General features: G+C 45.7%; 1 protein-coding gene across 1 annotated transcript in view; it reads right to left on the bottom strand.

Moving 5' to 3' along the window:
• The window catches only part of LOC136967381 (adhesion G protein-coupled receptor L3-like), a 66,555-nt gene that overhangs the window by 7,179 nt on the left and 40,796 nt on the right, over positions 1–18,580 (bottom strand). The window contains exon 4 of the mRNA XM_067261147.1: positions 7,486–7,595. Coding sequence (XP_067117248.1) covers positions 7,486–7,595 — 110 coding nt within the window. The remainder of the gene's footprint in view (positions 1–7,485; positions 7,596–18,580) is intronic.

Raw genomic sequence — 18,580 nt, 5'->3', positions numbered from 1 at the left:
TCTCTCTCTCTCTCTCTCTCTCGTGATATTTCTTTCATATATATTCCGTCTTTGTCAGGCTTACACTTGAGACAAAGAAGAAAAGGAGTCAACCAAAAACAAAACCAAAGTGTAGAGGAGGCACAAATACACAGTGAAAATGTCCAACAGTCCATTCGAGCATTCCTCACCATTTTCTTTTCTACACACCAAGCTGGTTTATAGGAAAAGAGCATGCTGGGTACTTTCTTTTCTCCAAATACCTAGAGACGACTAAACCAGGTGACAATGGCACGCAAACAGATGCAAACGGATACACGAGGTGTTGTCAAAAGAGCAGAGAACCTATTCAATCATGTAGGGCGAGAACTTAGAGACGCTATCCACCTGTTCATCTGAACCACAGTACCTGTTGGTCTTTGATTGATAGATCCCATGTCAGGGTGATGGTGGTTGGTGACGATCGCATCCTGAATGCTGTTGGTCTCCAACAATTTCACCAGACACTGTATTAAGTCTGAAGTTCAACATTTAGTTTGGGAGCTCAAATTGAGGCTTCCCTCCTTCCGTGCAGAGGTATTCACCCGTATCTCTTAACTACACACCTTATGCGATTGCCACGTAGATGTCAGTGCTAAAGGCCACCGCCGCCAACACCCTCATGAACGTGGCAGCTGTATGGATCTACATTTCAATAATTAACACCTCACAATTTCAACATAATGACTGTGAGGCGGCAAGAGCGGCGTCATTAGGCACTAATAGAGATTCATGGCTTAACGGAAGCCATTTTTGTCATATTCCCTCTCTCCCTCGCTCTCTCTCTCTGACACTCCCCCCCCCCCCCCCCCCCCCCCCCCCCCACACACACTCTTTTTCGTCTTCGCCCCATCTTGGAGCCAGTCAGTGACTAGACACCCTCTTCTTAAATAAATCACTTAAACGAGAGGGCTTTCAATAGCATGTGACATGGGATGAGTGAGGTGTCACACTGGTTACCATGTTGTCCCTCTCTTTCACTCTCCGTCTTTCTCCCAAGCGCTCGTCTCTCTCTTTCTCCCTCCCGTCTACCGTCCACTCTCAGCCCCCCCCCCCCCCCCCCCCCCCCCACTGCTTCCGCTTTCGCCTCTCCTTCAGTGCCCCCTCATCCTCCATTCAGCCTCCTTCTCTCTATTTCACCCTCTGACATTCTGTCTTGCTAGCAGGGCAATCTTATAACCTTCACTGTGCCGGTGGTGGAAGCAGAGTCCTTGTGAGTGCTCAGGAGAAGTGTGCCTGGCTGCGTGTTTGTGTGTGTCTCCGTCAGACTGAGGGGCAAGGGGCTTGGCATCGCGCCAGCCTGCCACCCGCCAGGGAACATCCAAACAGAAGGGGGAAACACGAGAGAAGCACGAGAGAGGCATTTTTGAGAAACGCAGTCGCAATTGGGGCAGAAATACCGTAATTGCTCCTGCCTGAAAATGACTGGATTACCTACGACTGTCTAATCACCGAGTGCGATAACCCACACTAAGAGGGAACGAGGCAGGGATTGGTGGAAGGGTTTTAGGTTGGTTTGTTGAAATAACACGGAACAGCAAAGGAAGGCCTCATTAAAGAGTAAACGCACAGTAGGAACTTTGATTAACAAGGAGATTGCAGGGAAAGAGACCCAGAAGAGACCAATCTCCAATTAAAGCGATAGACTCAGCACTTAGCACTCTCAACACTTTCAAAAAAGTGTGGGTGGGTGAGTTGGAATCAGCACTGTGTGTGTGTGTGTGTGTGTGTGTGTGGGAGTTCATCTCTGTGTGCGTTTTAATATGCGTACATCTTGGCAGATGCATTTGTGCTCCTGTCTACGTGTGCCTGTGTGTGCGAGTGTGTGCATGTGTGTGTGTGTGTGGTCGCGCATCTGTGGAGGCCTGTGTGAAAGAGAGCAGGCCCGGAACGAGGACCTGATAGATTATGCTGGCGCATTCAGCCATTAGAAAGGGAAAAGCATTTCCACATGCCCAGATTCACCTCTTTAACACTGCAATTTATCCACATTGGTAATCACACCCTTCCTCCGCAATTACGGAGCCACTCCAAAAAGCAGCGGAGAAAAAAAAAGATGAGGTAAATGAATGTCTATTTCCGGAATGTGTTTTCCTCAAACCATGCTGCCTTCCCGGGTGTGTTGTATGACAATCCAGTTATGTACATAGTGTCTCTTCCTACTGTAGCTATGAGCAGATAGATAGTAAGGAATTTGCGTTCATAGGCGATCCTATTTAATACTAGTATACCATTTCCATAAATGTTTTATGTCCTTTACTTATGCAGGTTAAAAGCCATGACACAGAATATTTTACTAGAAACCGAAGATTATTGCATATATGGCTTAACAGGCAGCAACGGCCATTCCACCAAATATGACTGAACTGTGGATCCAGTACTGAATGGGTTACAACGAATAACTGTGATATTAATATATAAAGATGTCATTGAATTCAGTCCCTCTATGGCAGGTGCGTACAGATGACATCAGGGTTTCATGGGAGACAGCGTGCCATGAGTGCCTCGCAGGTTAGCCAGTGGTCAGCTGTCACCAGATGATGAGGTAGACTATTACATCCAGTTAGCATTTCAGTCCTCCCTCCCTTCACACATGAGGGGACGTGGATGTGGCCATCCAGGTGAAAACAGGCTCTCGCTGGCTAATGCTACCGTGATGCTAATGCTACCGTGATGCTAATGCTACCTTGATGCTAATGCCTCGCACAACACTGCACGACCGAGGCAGGGACGAGAGGAGGCAGAGCTACAGTTGTTGCATGGGGCATATGATATCTCGTGTTAATGCATATTCAACTGGCAACTTTTTGACCCGGTTAGCTGGCCAGCTGGAGTTTAATACGGAGCTCCTTTGGTCTCCTGCGTGGGTGCCAGAAGGCTTGGTAGATTTATATTTATTTATTCATAATCCTTAAGTATATCATAATTTCACTGTTTAAAGTTAGTTTTAATTCAGGAGAAAATGGTTGATATAAAAAGATAAACATCCAGGGCGTCCTCATCTGATTTGTTTCTTATAGCTTTACAGAGAGAGAAAAAAAAGAAGAAAACAAAGAATCCACATTCAGTCGTGGACAAAGGAGCAGAAAAAAAGAGAGAGAGAGTTCCAGCCTTCTCACGCAGGTGCTGTGGCTCACTGCAGCAAGGCAGGCGGTCGTCACCGCGACGCATCACGCCACAGACGCCATGTTGAAACGACAGCCGCCCTGACGCCTCGCATCGATTCCACGCCTCCAACCTGTCGGCACAGACGGGGACGGCGTCGGGCCGCAGGTGTGCAGAAAACACGCCAAAACAATCATGGCGGCTTGATTCGATTAGGCCCCTCCTGAACCGGTCGGTGCGTTATTAGCGATTGATTATTTATCCTGGCGGAATGAATTAAAAAACAATTACAAGATCGGCAAACGGCTAATTAGCCGACGCGGCTTCGTGGCATATAGCTCTGCGATTCCTTATTCGATCTGAATCAGAGGCTTGATTACATGATTATATGACTGGGCTCGGTTCCTGCACACCCTGTGTCTGGCTGCTGGGCCCCCTGCTGTGCATTGCAGGGTTCTACATTGTCTTTATTAGCGGAGGACAGTAGGGGGGGGGGGGGGGGGGGGCGTGTTTCTCTTTCTGAGATGGATTGCTCGACCGATCTGTTCTCCCTCTGTTCTCCTGCCTTCTTTCTTTCCTTGCTTACACGGCGGTATCTTTTTAGCATGTTGAGACGGACAAAAGATCTTACTGGAAGGGTCGGTAATTACACCCTAGCTCATTTCGTTGGGGAGGGGAGGGGGCGACCGTTGGCTCCCGCGATCAAGGTCGGAGCGGATTCGCCATGGCAACGGCACGCCGAATCCGTTCTAATTAGTCATAATACGGAAGAGAGAGAGAGGATGGGGAGGTCGGGAGGGGTGGAAGCCGGATGTGAAATTGCTTGCTTTCTTCCAAAGCAGGGCCTGGCAAGCATACCCAGGGACACTTTCATTTGGAGGGGTGGTCTTTCGTCCGTGAGACAACTTCAGGAGGCCTCAGAGGTGTTGGGATTCATTAAAGCTGTGAAGGTGCGTGGTGTTAGGAGGGCGGCCGGGACTGGTGTGTTGACCTCTGACGAGGCTGACCTCTGGGAGGGACCCGCTTGTTAAACAAGAGTCTCTTTCACAGAGAGAGGACAGAGATGAGCATCTGCTCTGGAGACGCCGAGGATAAACGAGCGGGGAGGAGGCAGGGATTCAAGGTTGAAGGGTGGGGAGGAAGAGGAGGAGCAGGAGGATATTCAAGGTTCAGAGCGGGGAGGAAGAGGAGGAAGGCTAAAGGGTGGGGAGGAGGAGGGGGAGGAGGATTAAAGGGTGGCGAGGGGGAGGAGGAGGAGGAGGGTTAAAGGGCGGAGAGGAGGAAATAGATGTTGGCTCTCTGATCAAAGCAGCAGAGCCCCTTCAGGAATGGGACGGGCGCTCAATCCAAAGGGCAGCGTTGATAATCTGTAGAGTGCATGGAGGCGCACGCGTGAGCAGGGCTAGTACAGGGAGGTAAGTGACAGATCTGGCACTGCTAGAGAGACCCGGCCATGCTCAGGCGAGCATGGTTCTGTTCTGAGGGGAAAAGTGGCTGTATAAAAATAATCCAATTTCCCTACAAGCCTCAGGTCCAGAACACTCTTTGAAAAGTATATGCACTGCGTCAAAGACTTCTTTAGTGCAATTGTCAAAGAAGCGACTGGCTTCAGCAATAATTGTTCTGACGATAGACCGGGTGAAATATAACAGCCCATCAAGCAAAGGCAAACAAAGGTGTGCTCATGGGCATAGCCGTCATAACATTTCCCCATTGCGATTGATGGCGTGAACCAAATCGGCAATTAATAAAATCAATATCGTATCCCGCCTGTGTGAGATTCCCGTTAGGAGCCTGGGCTCTCTGGCATTACGAGGCAGGTCTGATGGAGCTATTCTCCAGCCTGATCGAGAGATGGAGGGGAGAGCTGTAACTTATCCTGACAGAGTGGGCTTCTACACCAGAATACTGATGAAAACCTCCTGAACAGGGAGAGAGGGGGAGAGAGGGATAGAGAGAGAGAGATGGAGATAGTGCGGGAAAGAGAATGAGAAAGAGGGGGAGAGAGAAGGAGACGGAGCGACAGAGAGTGTAGAGAGGTGGATTTGAGTAAGATAGAGCTAGAGAAACACTAAGCCGGTGAGAGTTTATATGAGAGTGAGACAGAGAGAGAGAGAGACAGAGAGAGAGAAAGGGGGAGGGAGAGAGAGGATGGGAGCGAGCCAGAGGAGGAGAGAGGGGGAGTCGGGGAGAGAAGTGAAAGAGAGACAACTTGTCAGTGCGATAGAGTCAAGACTTCTCAACAGCAGGAGAGGTTGAGCCACGGCTGGCTGCTTTGCTTATTAGCAGTTTAAATCCCTCACTCTGTTGAGAACAGGGCGGCAAGGGCTTTCATTTACAAGACCCTCTCCCCATCTCGCCACTGCTTTATAGTTTCATTTTAAATCCACTCTTTGTCATGCCAATAAAATGGTAATCATTCATCCATTAATACGCAAACAACCAGTCAGTCAGTCAGCTAGGAATTGTGCTAAACTTGTCATTCTGAGCAGGTAGATATAATCACCTGAGTGTGCTACACAAACACAAAACAAATCTTTTCTCTTCCCCCAGCATAGTGCCATGGTGTGTTCTATTAGGCCATGTCTGCCTTTATAAAACTGACAGGTAAACAGGCTTCATCTATGATGTTCTGTTAAATGCTGATTCTAATGCTGAAGGGCAATTGATTGAATCAGATGAAATCTAAAGAGGGCAATACCATCAACTCCAATACAAGACACTTGCAAGATTTACTTGATGATCTGGCATTCATAGCTAAAAGTAATTAAAAACATAAAAGTTATTGACTTTAGAGTTCAAAAATAGATGAATAATAGATAAATATATAGTAAATGAAGTAAATGATTCAGATAAGAACATGTCTTATTGTTACAATTGTTTATTCTAACTGTCAGTTATCCGTATTATTAGCCTTTGGTATTAAATAATATTAAAGTTGGATTTAAACACTGACAGGTAATAATACCACCTGACTCACAAATAGCATGATACATTTAGTCATTTAGCAGATGCTCTTATCCAGAGCGATGATGTTATGAAATCCCTATCGACAACTATGAACTGATATGTATTTCAGATATAGTTCAAAAAATAAACTTTCAATTCAGATTTTTGGTGGTGTACGTTACTCAGGTTTCACATATGGAGGTTACCAAAACACAATGAACAAGGTCACATGATAATGACCGTGCAACTTCCTGTCACTTCCTGTTCATCTGTTTGCCTCTACCCCATGCTAGGGATTCAATTCCCAGACCAAATGTCCCATTGCTAGTGAAATTATGGATAGCTTTAGGGTGTTTCATCATTCTACAATGGCTGAAGGCATTGCTATTCTGAAGGGTTCATCCATGGGTCTGTTGTGGAGTTTTAGGGGATATATTAGACGTAGCTTAGCACAATGTAAACACCATAAGGATTTGTTAAATGCAATGGTTAAAAATTAAATGTAAGTCTAATGTAAAGTAGGCTTGTGTTGCTTTGACACAATATAATTGAAGAGCCATATGAATTATAATGGTTAGAATCTGCTGTATGTTCATATTTGAATGTTAGTATTTGAATTATAACGCTAAGCAGGGAGATTCAGGTCAGGTACGGTCATAGGATTAAAGCTTTAACATAGTTGTGCTTCTGTCAAACACATGCATACTGCATCTATAGTTCTAACTGAAAGTGAGCACTTCAATCAGTCAAATCAGTCTTGTCAGTTGAAAAGCTGTGGACAGAAAAACCTCAGTGGACATGTAAATGTCAATACTGATTTACCGAAGAATAGCAGAATAGCAATTCCACTGGAAACAACTCGAATGTCATAGTTGGCTCAAAATACCCATGGGAATCAATAGCGTGTGGATCAGGAATCAGATAGGAGCGGTTACATATGAGTCAGGCTGTGTCTGATGTGTCTTGTGGTCATCTACTGTGAACATGAAGGAGACGGGATGATCCATGTGTGACTGAAATGTGATATGAGAGGTTATGGGAGACTAAACTGTTTGGGTTGGATGTAATGGTAAAAATTGTCTAAATGCTACGATGTATTCAAAGAGTCGTTTGTCACGTTGAAGAAAGTCAATAACATGCATCCTGGCATACAGTATGAGTACAGTTTATGAATACAATAACGTTTCATATCCCCGGGCTATATGTTCATATTTGTGTCCACAGGAATCTCATGAACAATCTTACATCTGGTGTTAAAATGTCTGAAGACAGTACAGATCGAGGGAAGCAAAGCGTTATAGAAAACACGAGATACACTGCGTCGCTTTGCTGTTCCTCTGAAGCACATACACACGAGTAGAAGCTGGAACAGGGACCGCTGGATGAGGGAGAGAGGAATGAAGAGATACGTACTGTACGGCACACATTCGTACTGGACCTCCAGGTACTTATAGGTCCCAGGGCACGGGTCAGGAAAGACGTCAGGTCCAGCCACCACCGCACACTGAGTCCGGTTATTGCATCTGAAAGACAACAGGAAGGTCACAGTGAATTGCACAGTCCCACACCTCCAACCGTGTAAATGGAAAACTTCCGAAAATAGACAAAAGCTAAGCTAAGGCCGTGTTAGCCAATGTTTACAATATTTACAACATGGCTAATGAGCTAGAGAGGATATCATTACACTGCTCAGATTAAGAACTCGGCACATTTGCAGGTTCACTGGACATTGATTGCCACACTGTCAACGGTAGAAAAATCCATTTGATGAGGTAGAAGGGAGTCGGACTCGGGCTTAAAAACAAAAAAACAATTGCTCCATCAAATGAAATCTGGAGCAGGGATACGGCGTGAAGGATGAGATGAGGACACAGTCGGCTGAGTGCAAAATCAGCGCAGATCGTGAAAGAGGTCTCACCTCGCCTTTCATTAAAAACACAATTACTTTGCCGCCACTGTCTACGTCGGTCGTTTTGCCACTGGCAGCCATCAATCAAAGCTGGGTCCACGTACACTCAAGAGCTCCAGCCACACATAAATGCCAAATTCATCGCACGGCGTTAACCGTTTAATGCTCGTATCTGTATTGATTGACGTGATCTGCTGTCCACAGATGGATTAGCATAAGGGGAGAAATTAAGAGAAGGGAGATCAATGTTGAAGTTAAAGGTCGTGGACTCCACCGATCAGTACTTCAGCCTGACTCTGCATATTCCTCGACAACACACGCATGCTCTATAGCGTTAGCAAACCTGCCTAGAGACACAATTCGTAAAACAACACGACTGTATTTACTTCTCGCCTCGTCCATTCACAATGTGAGTCAACAGGGGTCAAGGTGCATCTGACACGATGATTCATGTGGCGCGATTAAAGGCGTCCCTACACCTTAATTAACATTGATTGGGCCGCCGGGCTAATCAATCGCTCCAGTGAGAGCGAAGAGTGAAGCTTCCCCATCTCATTACAGACGGGGGCTTTAATGAGACATGGTCCGAAGCACAGCCCCTATCTGGCCTTTATGAGTCCGCGACCCCCCCCTGCAACCACTCACTCACCCAGATTACAGGGGCGACAACCTCAGTCAGCACGTGTGCCTGGATGGTAGCCTTCTCTATGAAGAGTTAATTTGGTGCCAGTAAATGGCAGTCAAATAAATAAGGGTCAAGCCTACGAAACTGGGAAACAATTATCGAGGCTTGGCTTCATCAATTGGCTGTGGTTGTTGTTCTTGAGACTGGCTTTGTAATTGCCCGGCGAGAACGGGAGCTGCGGTAGAGCTTCAGATGGAATTAGAAAGCAAGGTCGTATGAGAAGATGTGATTGGACAGATAGCTTCTGTGAGTCTATAGCAATGTGAAGGCAAGCAAACCAACACGTGCACACACACACAAACATATCCACACACACACTTGCACATGCATATGACCCGCATGTGTGCAAATCACGGTGAGAGAACACAAACACATGTGCAATGCTAATCCCCTACACCAAAAAAACAGATGATATTCCCTCTAGTTCGCAAGCGAAGAGTTTATAATCTCATTGCATGTAAAACCTCAAACGAATGCTTACATAAAACCAATGTATCTGATCCCATTAAACATGGACCTGAATCTCATGAAAACATGTTGACAGTGTCACGGAAGGCTCGAGTTCAGAGCGGGTCATACAGTATTTTTCAACTTTAATCATGCAAAAAAAAAAAACTTCCTGGATTAAACAACATTACTTCTCAAGTATGTGGACTGCACACTTAATCCGTGCGTTCAATCTATCTTGACCCATTTTCAAAATCCCTTGGATGTCGTGGCATGTTTCACGCCACGTTGGGAAAAAAAAAACTACTTCCCATCTGAATCTTCGTGGCCCACCACAGAACAGAATCGAAGACAGCAAGCGAGAAGAAAATTGAAATAATTTGAATTAAACACATTAAGCTCAAATCAATGGCTGAGTGGGAGGGAATCAATAGTAGGAGCTTCTGGCATAGCCACATGGAGTTACCACTTCACAATTACCAATTAGAGGATAATCAGGGTTGGATCAGGCACTTGGCTCCGATGGGGCCCTTTGAACTAGCAGGGCGAGGGAATGGATTTGCCTGGCGTGATTGATTCAAATATGTAAATGAATAATGGGTTCACGTGGCTAGATGAATGCGCTCTAGTTAGACAGGAAAGAGACTGGAGAGGGAGAAACTCCGACAGTGAACATTTAAGGGGGGAACGTAAGTGCAGAGTAAAAAAAGGCTGCCGGTAACCTACCGTATGAGTTGGCCCCGTTAGGAGAGACATTGATGTTTCGTTGAAAGATACGAGAAAACATGTACTTGTGAAAATGACTGAGGCTAAAGCAGAAAACCATCCGTGGACGCCATCCACTTGAGGGAAGAAACCCTTCAGTATCTGAATCTGTCAGTATGATGTCATGCTATATCATATTATTTACCGCAGAATCGTCCCTCTTGTCCACTTGTCATCACGTTGTCAACTCAATGACATTTGAAAAAAGACTGTTTCATTTGGACTTTTTCCCAAGATGCCCAAGCATACTTATTGTCAGAAGGGTCTCACGGGGACTGAAAGGCGACAAAAATCTGTGGAGAAAATCAAACAGCGACACTTTGCTGCCATCCCTGGCCAAAAGCCTCTTTAAAAACTTTTACTGCAAAAGACAGGCAAAACTTAGTTTTCCCCTCGTCAATTGTTACTTCTAACACCCCCCCCTCCACACACACACACACAGACACAAAACCCCTCATCTTCTGCCGGTTGTTGGAGCGGAGTAGATTAGGCCACCAGACAGCCTGCTGATGATGGAGGTACTGGCACAAAGCACCCGGGAGTCTGGTGTAAGCACAATCCCTAATCACTCTAATCGCCGTTGATCCTGCCGCAGCCACCGAACCACAATCAGAAGAGGCTCAGGCCTAGGCCTCTTCAAACTCTCCAATCCCTGCCACAGACAGTCAGACCTCGCCGTGGCCCGGGTCTGGCAGGGAAATACACACCGGCCTTTTGTCAACCGTAGGACAAATGTGGGTCAGCATTGGCGACGCAATAAAAACGAAATTGGTCTGCGTGAATCTCCTGCTTTGTGTAAGGACAAACTCGATGGAGTCAACATGTCTTTTACAGTCGAAAGGCGGGGCAGAAACAATCAAAATTGTCTTTGTTGAAGCAGCTGCAAACTAAATATCCGAGTGACTTCACACAGAAACAAATCAAATGTGGGGGAAATAGATTCCCGGGAGAGTTTCAGTGAAGAAAATCCCTGAATTCTCCAACTGTACAATTTGATTGAGGTATAAACCATGAATCTGGTCCTAAAAAACCACCCACCCACACATTGACACACACATTGAGTAAAAGGAAGTCTGGGTTAGGGTTAGGTTAAGTGTCTCCCTGTGGCCTACGAGAGAGAGAGAGAGAGGTTTACTCCTACCTCCTAGACCAGCACAGTGTGTGTTATTACCCAGCATCAAGAGACTGGAAGGCAAACCTTTGGTCCGTGTTCTTCCGAGACAGTAAGAGCAGTCACATCAGGCCCTGCCTGGACAGGTCTGAAATGAGTGTGCGGTTGCGTGAGGGAGCAAATGTATGTGTGTGTGTGTGTGTGTGTAGGTTCCTTTGTGTGACTTGTGCTTCAGCATGTGTACTTTGCAAGGTATATAGTGTATGTGTGTGTGTGTTTGTGTTCGAGAGAGAGTGAGAGAGACAGAGAGAGAGAGGAGAGGAGGAGAGAGACAGAGTGACGGGCGGGTCAATATCCAAGTCGCTCTGTAGGGACCCATTACGCTTTAGTGATGGTCTGACTGCCCAGAGTCGACTTCATTCATTATCTTTCGCAGCTGAGCGCAACAGCATCCATCTTCTCTCATTGGCCTGTCTCCTGGACTGGCATAACAAGAACTCCTAAGAAGCCATGGCCATGTACTTGGAGGGAAAACAAAACAGCACAATATATATATACCAGAAGATCCTCAGCAGTCACATGTTCTCCAATGTTTTGCAGTGACTGTCAGATAATAAAGTGCTGGTCAAGGTTCCTGATGAATCTATGTGTGTGTGTGTGTGTGTGTGTGTGTGTACAGGAGCCATTCACTTTGCCCATTCCTTACAGCCTTCTAGAATGGCACCATTTCGAAGATATGCATGCAAAAGTGTCATCTCTGAATTCAATCGTTGCTCTGACAGTGAATGTGAACTTGGCCTTGGCTGGCAGACCGCACAGCTCACTGTGAATACAAGGTCGTCTTATAATAGGAGTTTATGTATTGGCAAGGTTAAACTGATTTCCTCGTCCCAGAACACGCACCTACACTAAGACAAGTGTACACTTGGTGCCCTTGTAGAACACACACACACACAAGGCAGATGCATGCACACACCCACCAGGAAGAACAGAAGGCCTGCACACCGACACAAGCCTACACTCACAAATAAACGTATAGCGTATACTTGAAGACGATGAAAAATATCAATCGTGACACCTCCGAATACACCCCGCATTATTCACGCTTATTCAGAGCTTTCATCATCCCTCAGCGGACAGCAGATCCGGTTTCCATTTGTCTTTCGCGCCTGAACAACAAAACAGTTTAAATCACAAGCACAGCGACGGAGGGACGGAACGTAGGCAAGCGAAACTACAAGGACGGCGCGTGGGAGGGAATGATTTAGCGTGTGCCGCTGAAGGGGAATCCCGCTTGAAGCCACTCGAGCATCGCGGAACCCACCGGAACCCACCGGCTTCCATCTGTTAGAGGCAGCGGAGGATCCGTGTGGGGCTCCACGGCAGCCATCAAGGCAATCACAGATTTGTTGTTGTTTAACGTGATGTTCTGGAAGGCATTAGCGGGTTTAAGGATGTTGATGACAAACGGCGCCAAGAATCGTCCAGGAGCACTCCGGGGGCGACAAACCACGGATTAGCAACGTGGAACTAACGAGGAAGAACAGAAGTGACTTCTCAATCTGGAAGGGTCTGACAGAATCTTTTTGGGGGGGGGGGAGAGTTTTGAAAACGTGAGTATTTACGAGGTTAGCGTTAGCATGGTGGCGGTATGGGATGAGGGCAGGAGGGGGGATTGTGGGACCGTGGGAGATCATGATTAATGCATTCGCTTATGGGTTGTCTCCTCTCACCATGGCACGCTGAGACAGAACCTTTTTTCCCCAAACATCAGCGGCTTGGACCGCCTTTTTTTTCTTCTTTCTCTCTGACAAACGTAATCCTGCTCCAACATTGCGACAGATTAACGGCTTGAATAGTGTTTTGGTTGCTCACAATTCCCCCTGTCCTACGTTGTATGGCGGAGATAAGCCCCATTTATCTTGCAGCAACGGCAAGTCAACAAAGAAGTGGCGGGAAACACATAAAAATGGAACTTGGGGACATTCTCCGCTTTAAGGACAAATGCCAAGACTGTAGACGACGGCATTATGTTCTGAATACTGAGAACCTATAGCTGAATCACCACATATGGATTTCCACTGGTGCCATGGCAGTAATCCAGGAGAGGGAGAGGAGACCACTGCTGCAGTAATAAACAGATGCATTTCCTGCTCCCGTGTGTTTAGAAGAATGGGTGCTTTCTTTAGGCCGATGACTAGAACCATATTTCGGAATGGAAAAGAGATTCTGTTCGGGTTTACGGGTTGCGATGATTGATGAGGAAAATATGGCCGATGCTCTAAACATTCGCCCCTCTCTGAATTGCTCCATTTGCGTGGTTTGCTTTTTGACTGGCCAGAAATAGAAATTAAACCATGAAAATCCCAGCACAGAGTTTATTGTGTCCTATATTCAGACGTTAAGATGAGACAACTTGAAACGATCAAAAAGTTGTGTGACGGTATAAAACTAGCGACAAACATCTACAAAAAATTCCATCCACTCCTGATGTACTTTTACAGAACCTTCTATCGTGTAGCCCATGCACTATCTACTGAGTGTTATTATGTTATTATCGTTTTCCTACAGAGTGCAGCCAGGATACGTGGACTGACCTTGATATTCCAGTCGCACGGTTGTGCCATGTCAGACACGAGCGGATGAGAGGAGAGACTAAACCTGAGACTGTAGCCCTCAGGGGAGACCACGCGGCTCAGTACAAGTCGGATGCACAACGGACAATCATCCCTCAACTTAGATACAATACTTACTCTAGGACTCAGTTGAGGGGGTGAAGGTTGAACATGATGGTTACAACACAAGGGCACTACACTGAATAATTGCGGAGGCACTAGTGGCGTGGTTGCCAATATGAAGGGCTGGGTGGAAGGGAAAACAGTGCAACCAGAAAACTGGGGGAATTGGAAACAAATCTGAGCTTGTTTATAATGAGAACAATTTGAGAGAATATACCATTTACTTACATCATAACTATTAGGTTTGCTCCCGGCCAAACCAAGGCTATAATGTAACTAAGAACAGATCAAAGCCTCTCTCTCATGGTCAACATCCTTGAGTGAACCATCTTTAGACAGCCTGAATATCTCTTTGATGTAGCCAGTGTGTGTTAATATATATATATATATATATATATATATATATATATATATATATATATATATATATATATATATATATATATTCCTATGAAATTATTGTATTTTATTTGTTGCTGTGACCAGCAGCGCTATAGCTCGCTCTGCTGATAGGTTGGTCAAACATTTCCCCAGTAGCACGTGATCACAGCATTGTTTACATTGTTTCCTTTCTATGTTCATCACACCTCTGTATATATATATATATATATATATATATATATATATATATATATATATATATATATATATATATATATATATATATATATATATATAGAATTCCTTATTCTATAACCCAAACTCTAGCTGGAGATTGCAACCTTTCAACATGGTTATGAGCGTATCTGTGGTGGACCAAAAACCTCTAGGGTACGATTGCATTCCCAACAGAATTAAAGAATACACTCGCTGACGTCATTCCAGAGCGATTCAGTGAAAAGACACAACAAACTATGTAAGAAACATTTCATTTTCAATGGCGATTCTTCCAATAAATGTAGCTGACTGTTGCTTTAGAACATGTATAGCTTAATAACTGTCCTTTGATAGGGATTGTTTATGGATATTGTGGAGGAAATTTGATGTTATATGTACTTATGTTCCTCAAAATCAGTAGTTATTACATTACTATTGCTCTTGTGTACTATCCTTATACAAATTCACTTATAGTATTCTGTACTGTGATCAATGTCCATAGAACAGGCAATGCAGCTGCATTCAGTTAACTGAAGGGCACCTGTGATTCGACCCTAAAACACCTTCTACAATGATGAACCACAGAAAGAAGGAAATAAACCTGATAGGAATGTTAAGACGTGTTAATCCTGTACAATACTGTACAGGACTTTCCACAGAAATATTCCCCAATCAGTACCAGCCTAGATCATTTGGAGTTGAAGACTGCCCTGTAGCCAGAACTACAAATATCATGAATAATACATGGCAAACTCCCTGAGTTTCCAGTCAGCTTCATCCACAGTCTGAACCAGCAGCCATTGTTTACTTGAATTATAATACCTTTCAAATTTAAATTAATACAATCATTTCCACACATGCTTCGCTGTGACTCTGCAGACGCAATTACAGTACTGGAGGAAGTGGAGGTGCATGTAAATGATGCTGTCTCAGTCAGACGCTGTCTCATTCCACATATGCTATACTGTAAACAGTAGTTACATTAGACTTAATTCAATTAATTAAAACAATGGACATTAGGGAGAGTTTGTCAAAGGGTTGTTGTTTTTTTGAAGCAGACTTGAGTTGTCGTATGAAGCAACTGGGATGAGGCCCGAGGGACAGACATCTACATAACTCCTGTCCCGAGTGTCGCCCGGGGGAATTCTAGCAAGCCACGTTCACTCAAAAAACACAGTGACGATCTGAAAGATTTACGGTCCAATCGTTTTCCTTGAGCAGCTGTTCCCCCCTGAATTCTGATAGGGTGATGAATATGTCAGTCCCCTCGTCTCACGCTGTCCGTCTCTCAAGACCCCATGTGTTTGGTGTCTGGAACATCCCCGTCGATAAAATGAAGGTCGGTTGAATTGCGGTCACGTTTTCCAACTTGGCCTTTTTTGCCTATTTGACACCTTTGTCTGGAGACATTTTGTTTCAAGATGTTTACCTCATTAGGAAGTAAATCTCTGCAGCATTTTTATGGTGATTCAGTTCCTATTCCCAAACCATTCAAATCCAATAAGTTAGTGGGGAGGAGCCGTTTTATGATTTCAGATAAACCCATGATGACTCCATTAGCATTTTTACATTGCTTTAGGGATGCTGCAATGCATGGTGGGATATTGCAAATTAAGTGATGGGGAAAAGGGTTGGGCTGGTAACACAGCCAACCTCATCCACACAGTCCAACACACCACGACATCAACACAACACAATCATCACTGATTTACTGCCTCCCATCCCCACACAAAAAAACAAGCCTTTTAACATTATATCCTCATAAATGCACTACCATTTAAATATATGAAAACAGTATATATTAAATATTTAATGAGATTTTAATCTGTGTGTGTATGCAAATTCCCTTGCCCACAAAGGGTTTTAGGGTGTCTTGTGAAATGGGGAGGGGGGGGCGGGGATTGAAATGTGCAATAACCCGGCGAATCGATTTGTTTGGTGGATGGGGGGTATTCACTGGGGTGTGTGCCTGCTTGATGATTTATGGTTTCCAGGATGAATTTTTCTATTCTTGCCAATAAATGGTGCGTCTCCCTATCTTCGAGGGGATGCTTGATTTATACTTCCAGGCAAGCCTTGTGGCGTGGGTATTCAGAGTCATTCCGCCAGCCGGGGGTTATGCTAAACCTTCATTTAGAGGGATCCTGTACGAGAGGGGATTGGGTCGTATAATTTTACACGGGGGGGTCACAAGGATGTATTAGTATGAATCATAGTCTTGGGAGAAAATGATCATTTTACCTGAGGAGAGGTAGAAGTGTGCGTGTGTGTTCGTACGCCCACAGTCCGGGCCATGTGGTCCTCTCGATCAGCACGCCAAGAGCAGTAAATTAAGCGCGCGTGTGCACAGGTACGCAAACATTCCTGTCGAAGAAACGTCCGTCTGCGATGCGCGCGCACCCGCAGCAGACTCCATTTGAAAGGTGAAGGAACATCTTCGCCTGTATTCTACTGGGCTCCTCGACGTGGAAGGAACGGTTCATGCTGAGACAAGAACCCACATCTCCAGAGCGCGTGCCCCCAGATTGTGGCCCCAGATATCGTCCGGCAGCACCGCTGAGCTCTGCTTCAGAGAGGCACGCAGGGCGGGTGATGCTATTGGTTCGGTATTTCAATGCACCGAGTCGTGTCAGTCACATACAAAGAGGAGTGACTGGCCAATGTTCCGATTGAACGCTTGGAAAGTGGTGTATGCAGCCACATGCACTGTGTAGCAACAACAAGACGATTTGAATCCTGTTTGAGGCTGTGTCGCCCCTTTTCAGCAGCCTGTCGCAACTCCGGAATCTTCCAAGGAATCCTGACAGAGACGCCTGCGTGCATTCCAAGCCTTGTACACACCCAAACACACGCACACACACTTTTGCATCTCCCTTTTAAAAGCACAGATATGCACCCTTTTTCTTACTTACCCATAGAAAGATTCGTACATACACAGTCAAACACACCCAGACACACAGAGAGGGCTCAGATGTTTTTCATTTCCATTCACTGTTACCATAGTAACTCCTAATGTCCAACTCCAGTGACTTTGTGCTTCCAGCACTTTCTTTTCAAAGCCTTCACGACCCCACAACACTGCATTCCACAGCTACCGTCACAGCTACCCAGGGCCCTGCTTAGTGTTTTCTAACTGCTAATTACCCCCCTCACACACACACACACACATACACACACACACGCTACAGAGGGAAAGAGAATATGTAACCATGCCACCTAAAAATCCTTTCTCTATATATATATATCTTTAAAGCTGCACAATTTCTCTGAAAACAAATCCCAGCATACCCGTTAGTAGTCATTACTTGATAAACAGTCGGCGAGGAGCATGACTTAGCATGACCACATCCGCCCACTCAAATCTATCCGCTCTGCATGGACCCCTTTCAAAATGGGCGCCTTTCCTTCATGCGTGTTCGGTGACTCATCGCGCGGCGGAGTCGTCGCCAGATCCACTCACCGTCACGGGGGGGGGGGGGGGGGGGCGGCGGCAAACCACTTTCCATTCCTTCTCTCAACGGCGAAAAACGGTCGCTCGTTAGTTCTTAGTAACCGTCCTGTTCGATCGAGGGGGTTCAGCCGTCGATACAGCGTCCCAGCTCGTCCTGCTTTGGCATGCCGGGGGCCACGGTGGGTCTTAAGAAAGTGTCTGGCAGGATTCATGGGTGGGATTAAAAGCTTGGCCGCCTTGAGCTCTTCTGTCTCCTCCACGTCGATACGTCTCTCGGGGCCGCGCTCGCCGCAACTTTGGGTGGAGCGGAAAGTAATTTACTGAGCCTGAAGGTCTCGATTTGCTGGCTGAGACGTACTTATTCCCAAGGTGGGAGGAGATCGCGTTGGGAATATCGAAACCGGATCTGAGGGCCTTATGAGAACGGATGTTCTTTCGCAAACACTCACTTGTAATGAAACTGACATATTGATAGAGAGTCATCTCTCTGTGTAGATGTCGGAGTCATGGTTCTGTGCTTCCAAAATGGCAGTTGCTTGGCGCCAAGTGACATATTGATGGGACTTTTTTGTTAGTAGTGTGAGAAAAGTAATAAACATGCCGATAGTGAGGTGAACAGGGGAGGTACATAGGTAGGCATGTGTTTTTCTCCCCCCCCCACCTCCCCTCCTCCTCTCTCACTCTCCAATTCTCTCCCTTTCTGTCTCCCCCCCTTTACCTCTCTCCATCTCTCTCTCCCCATGTGGCAGACACTGTTGAATTTCTCGAGCAAGGCCGAGACGTCTAACTGTCTCGTAATTCCGAC

Source organism: Osmerus mordax, chromosome 23, assembly GCF_038355195.1.
Source record: "Osmerus mordax isolate fOsmMor3 chromosome 23, fOsmMor3.pri, whole genome shotgun sequence".
In the NCBI taxonomy this organism is placed as follows: Eukaryota; Metazoa; Chordata; class Actinopteri; order Osmeriformes; family Osmeridae; genus Osmerus; species Osmerus mordax.
This window is presented reverse-complemented; position numbering and strand designations above follow the sequence as displayed.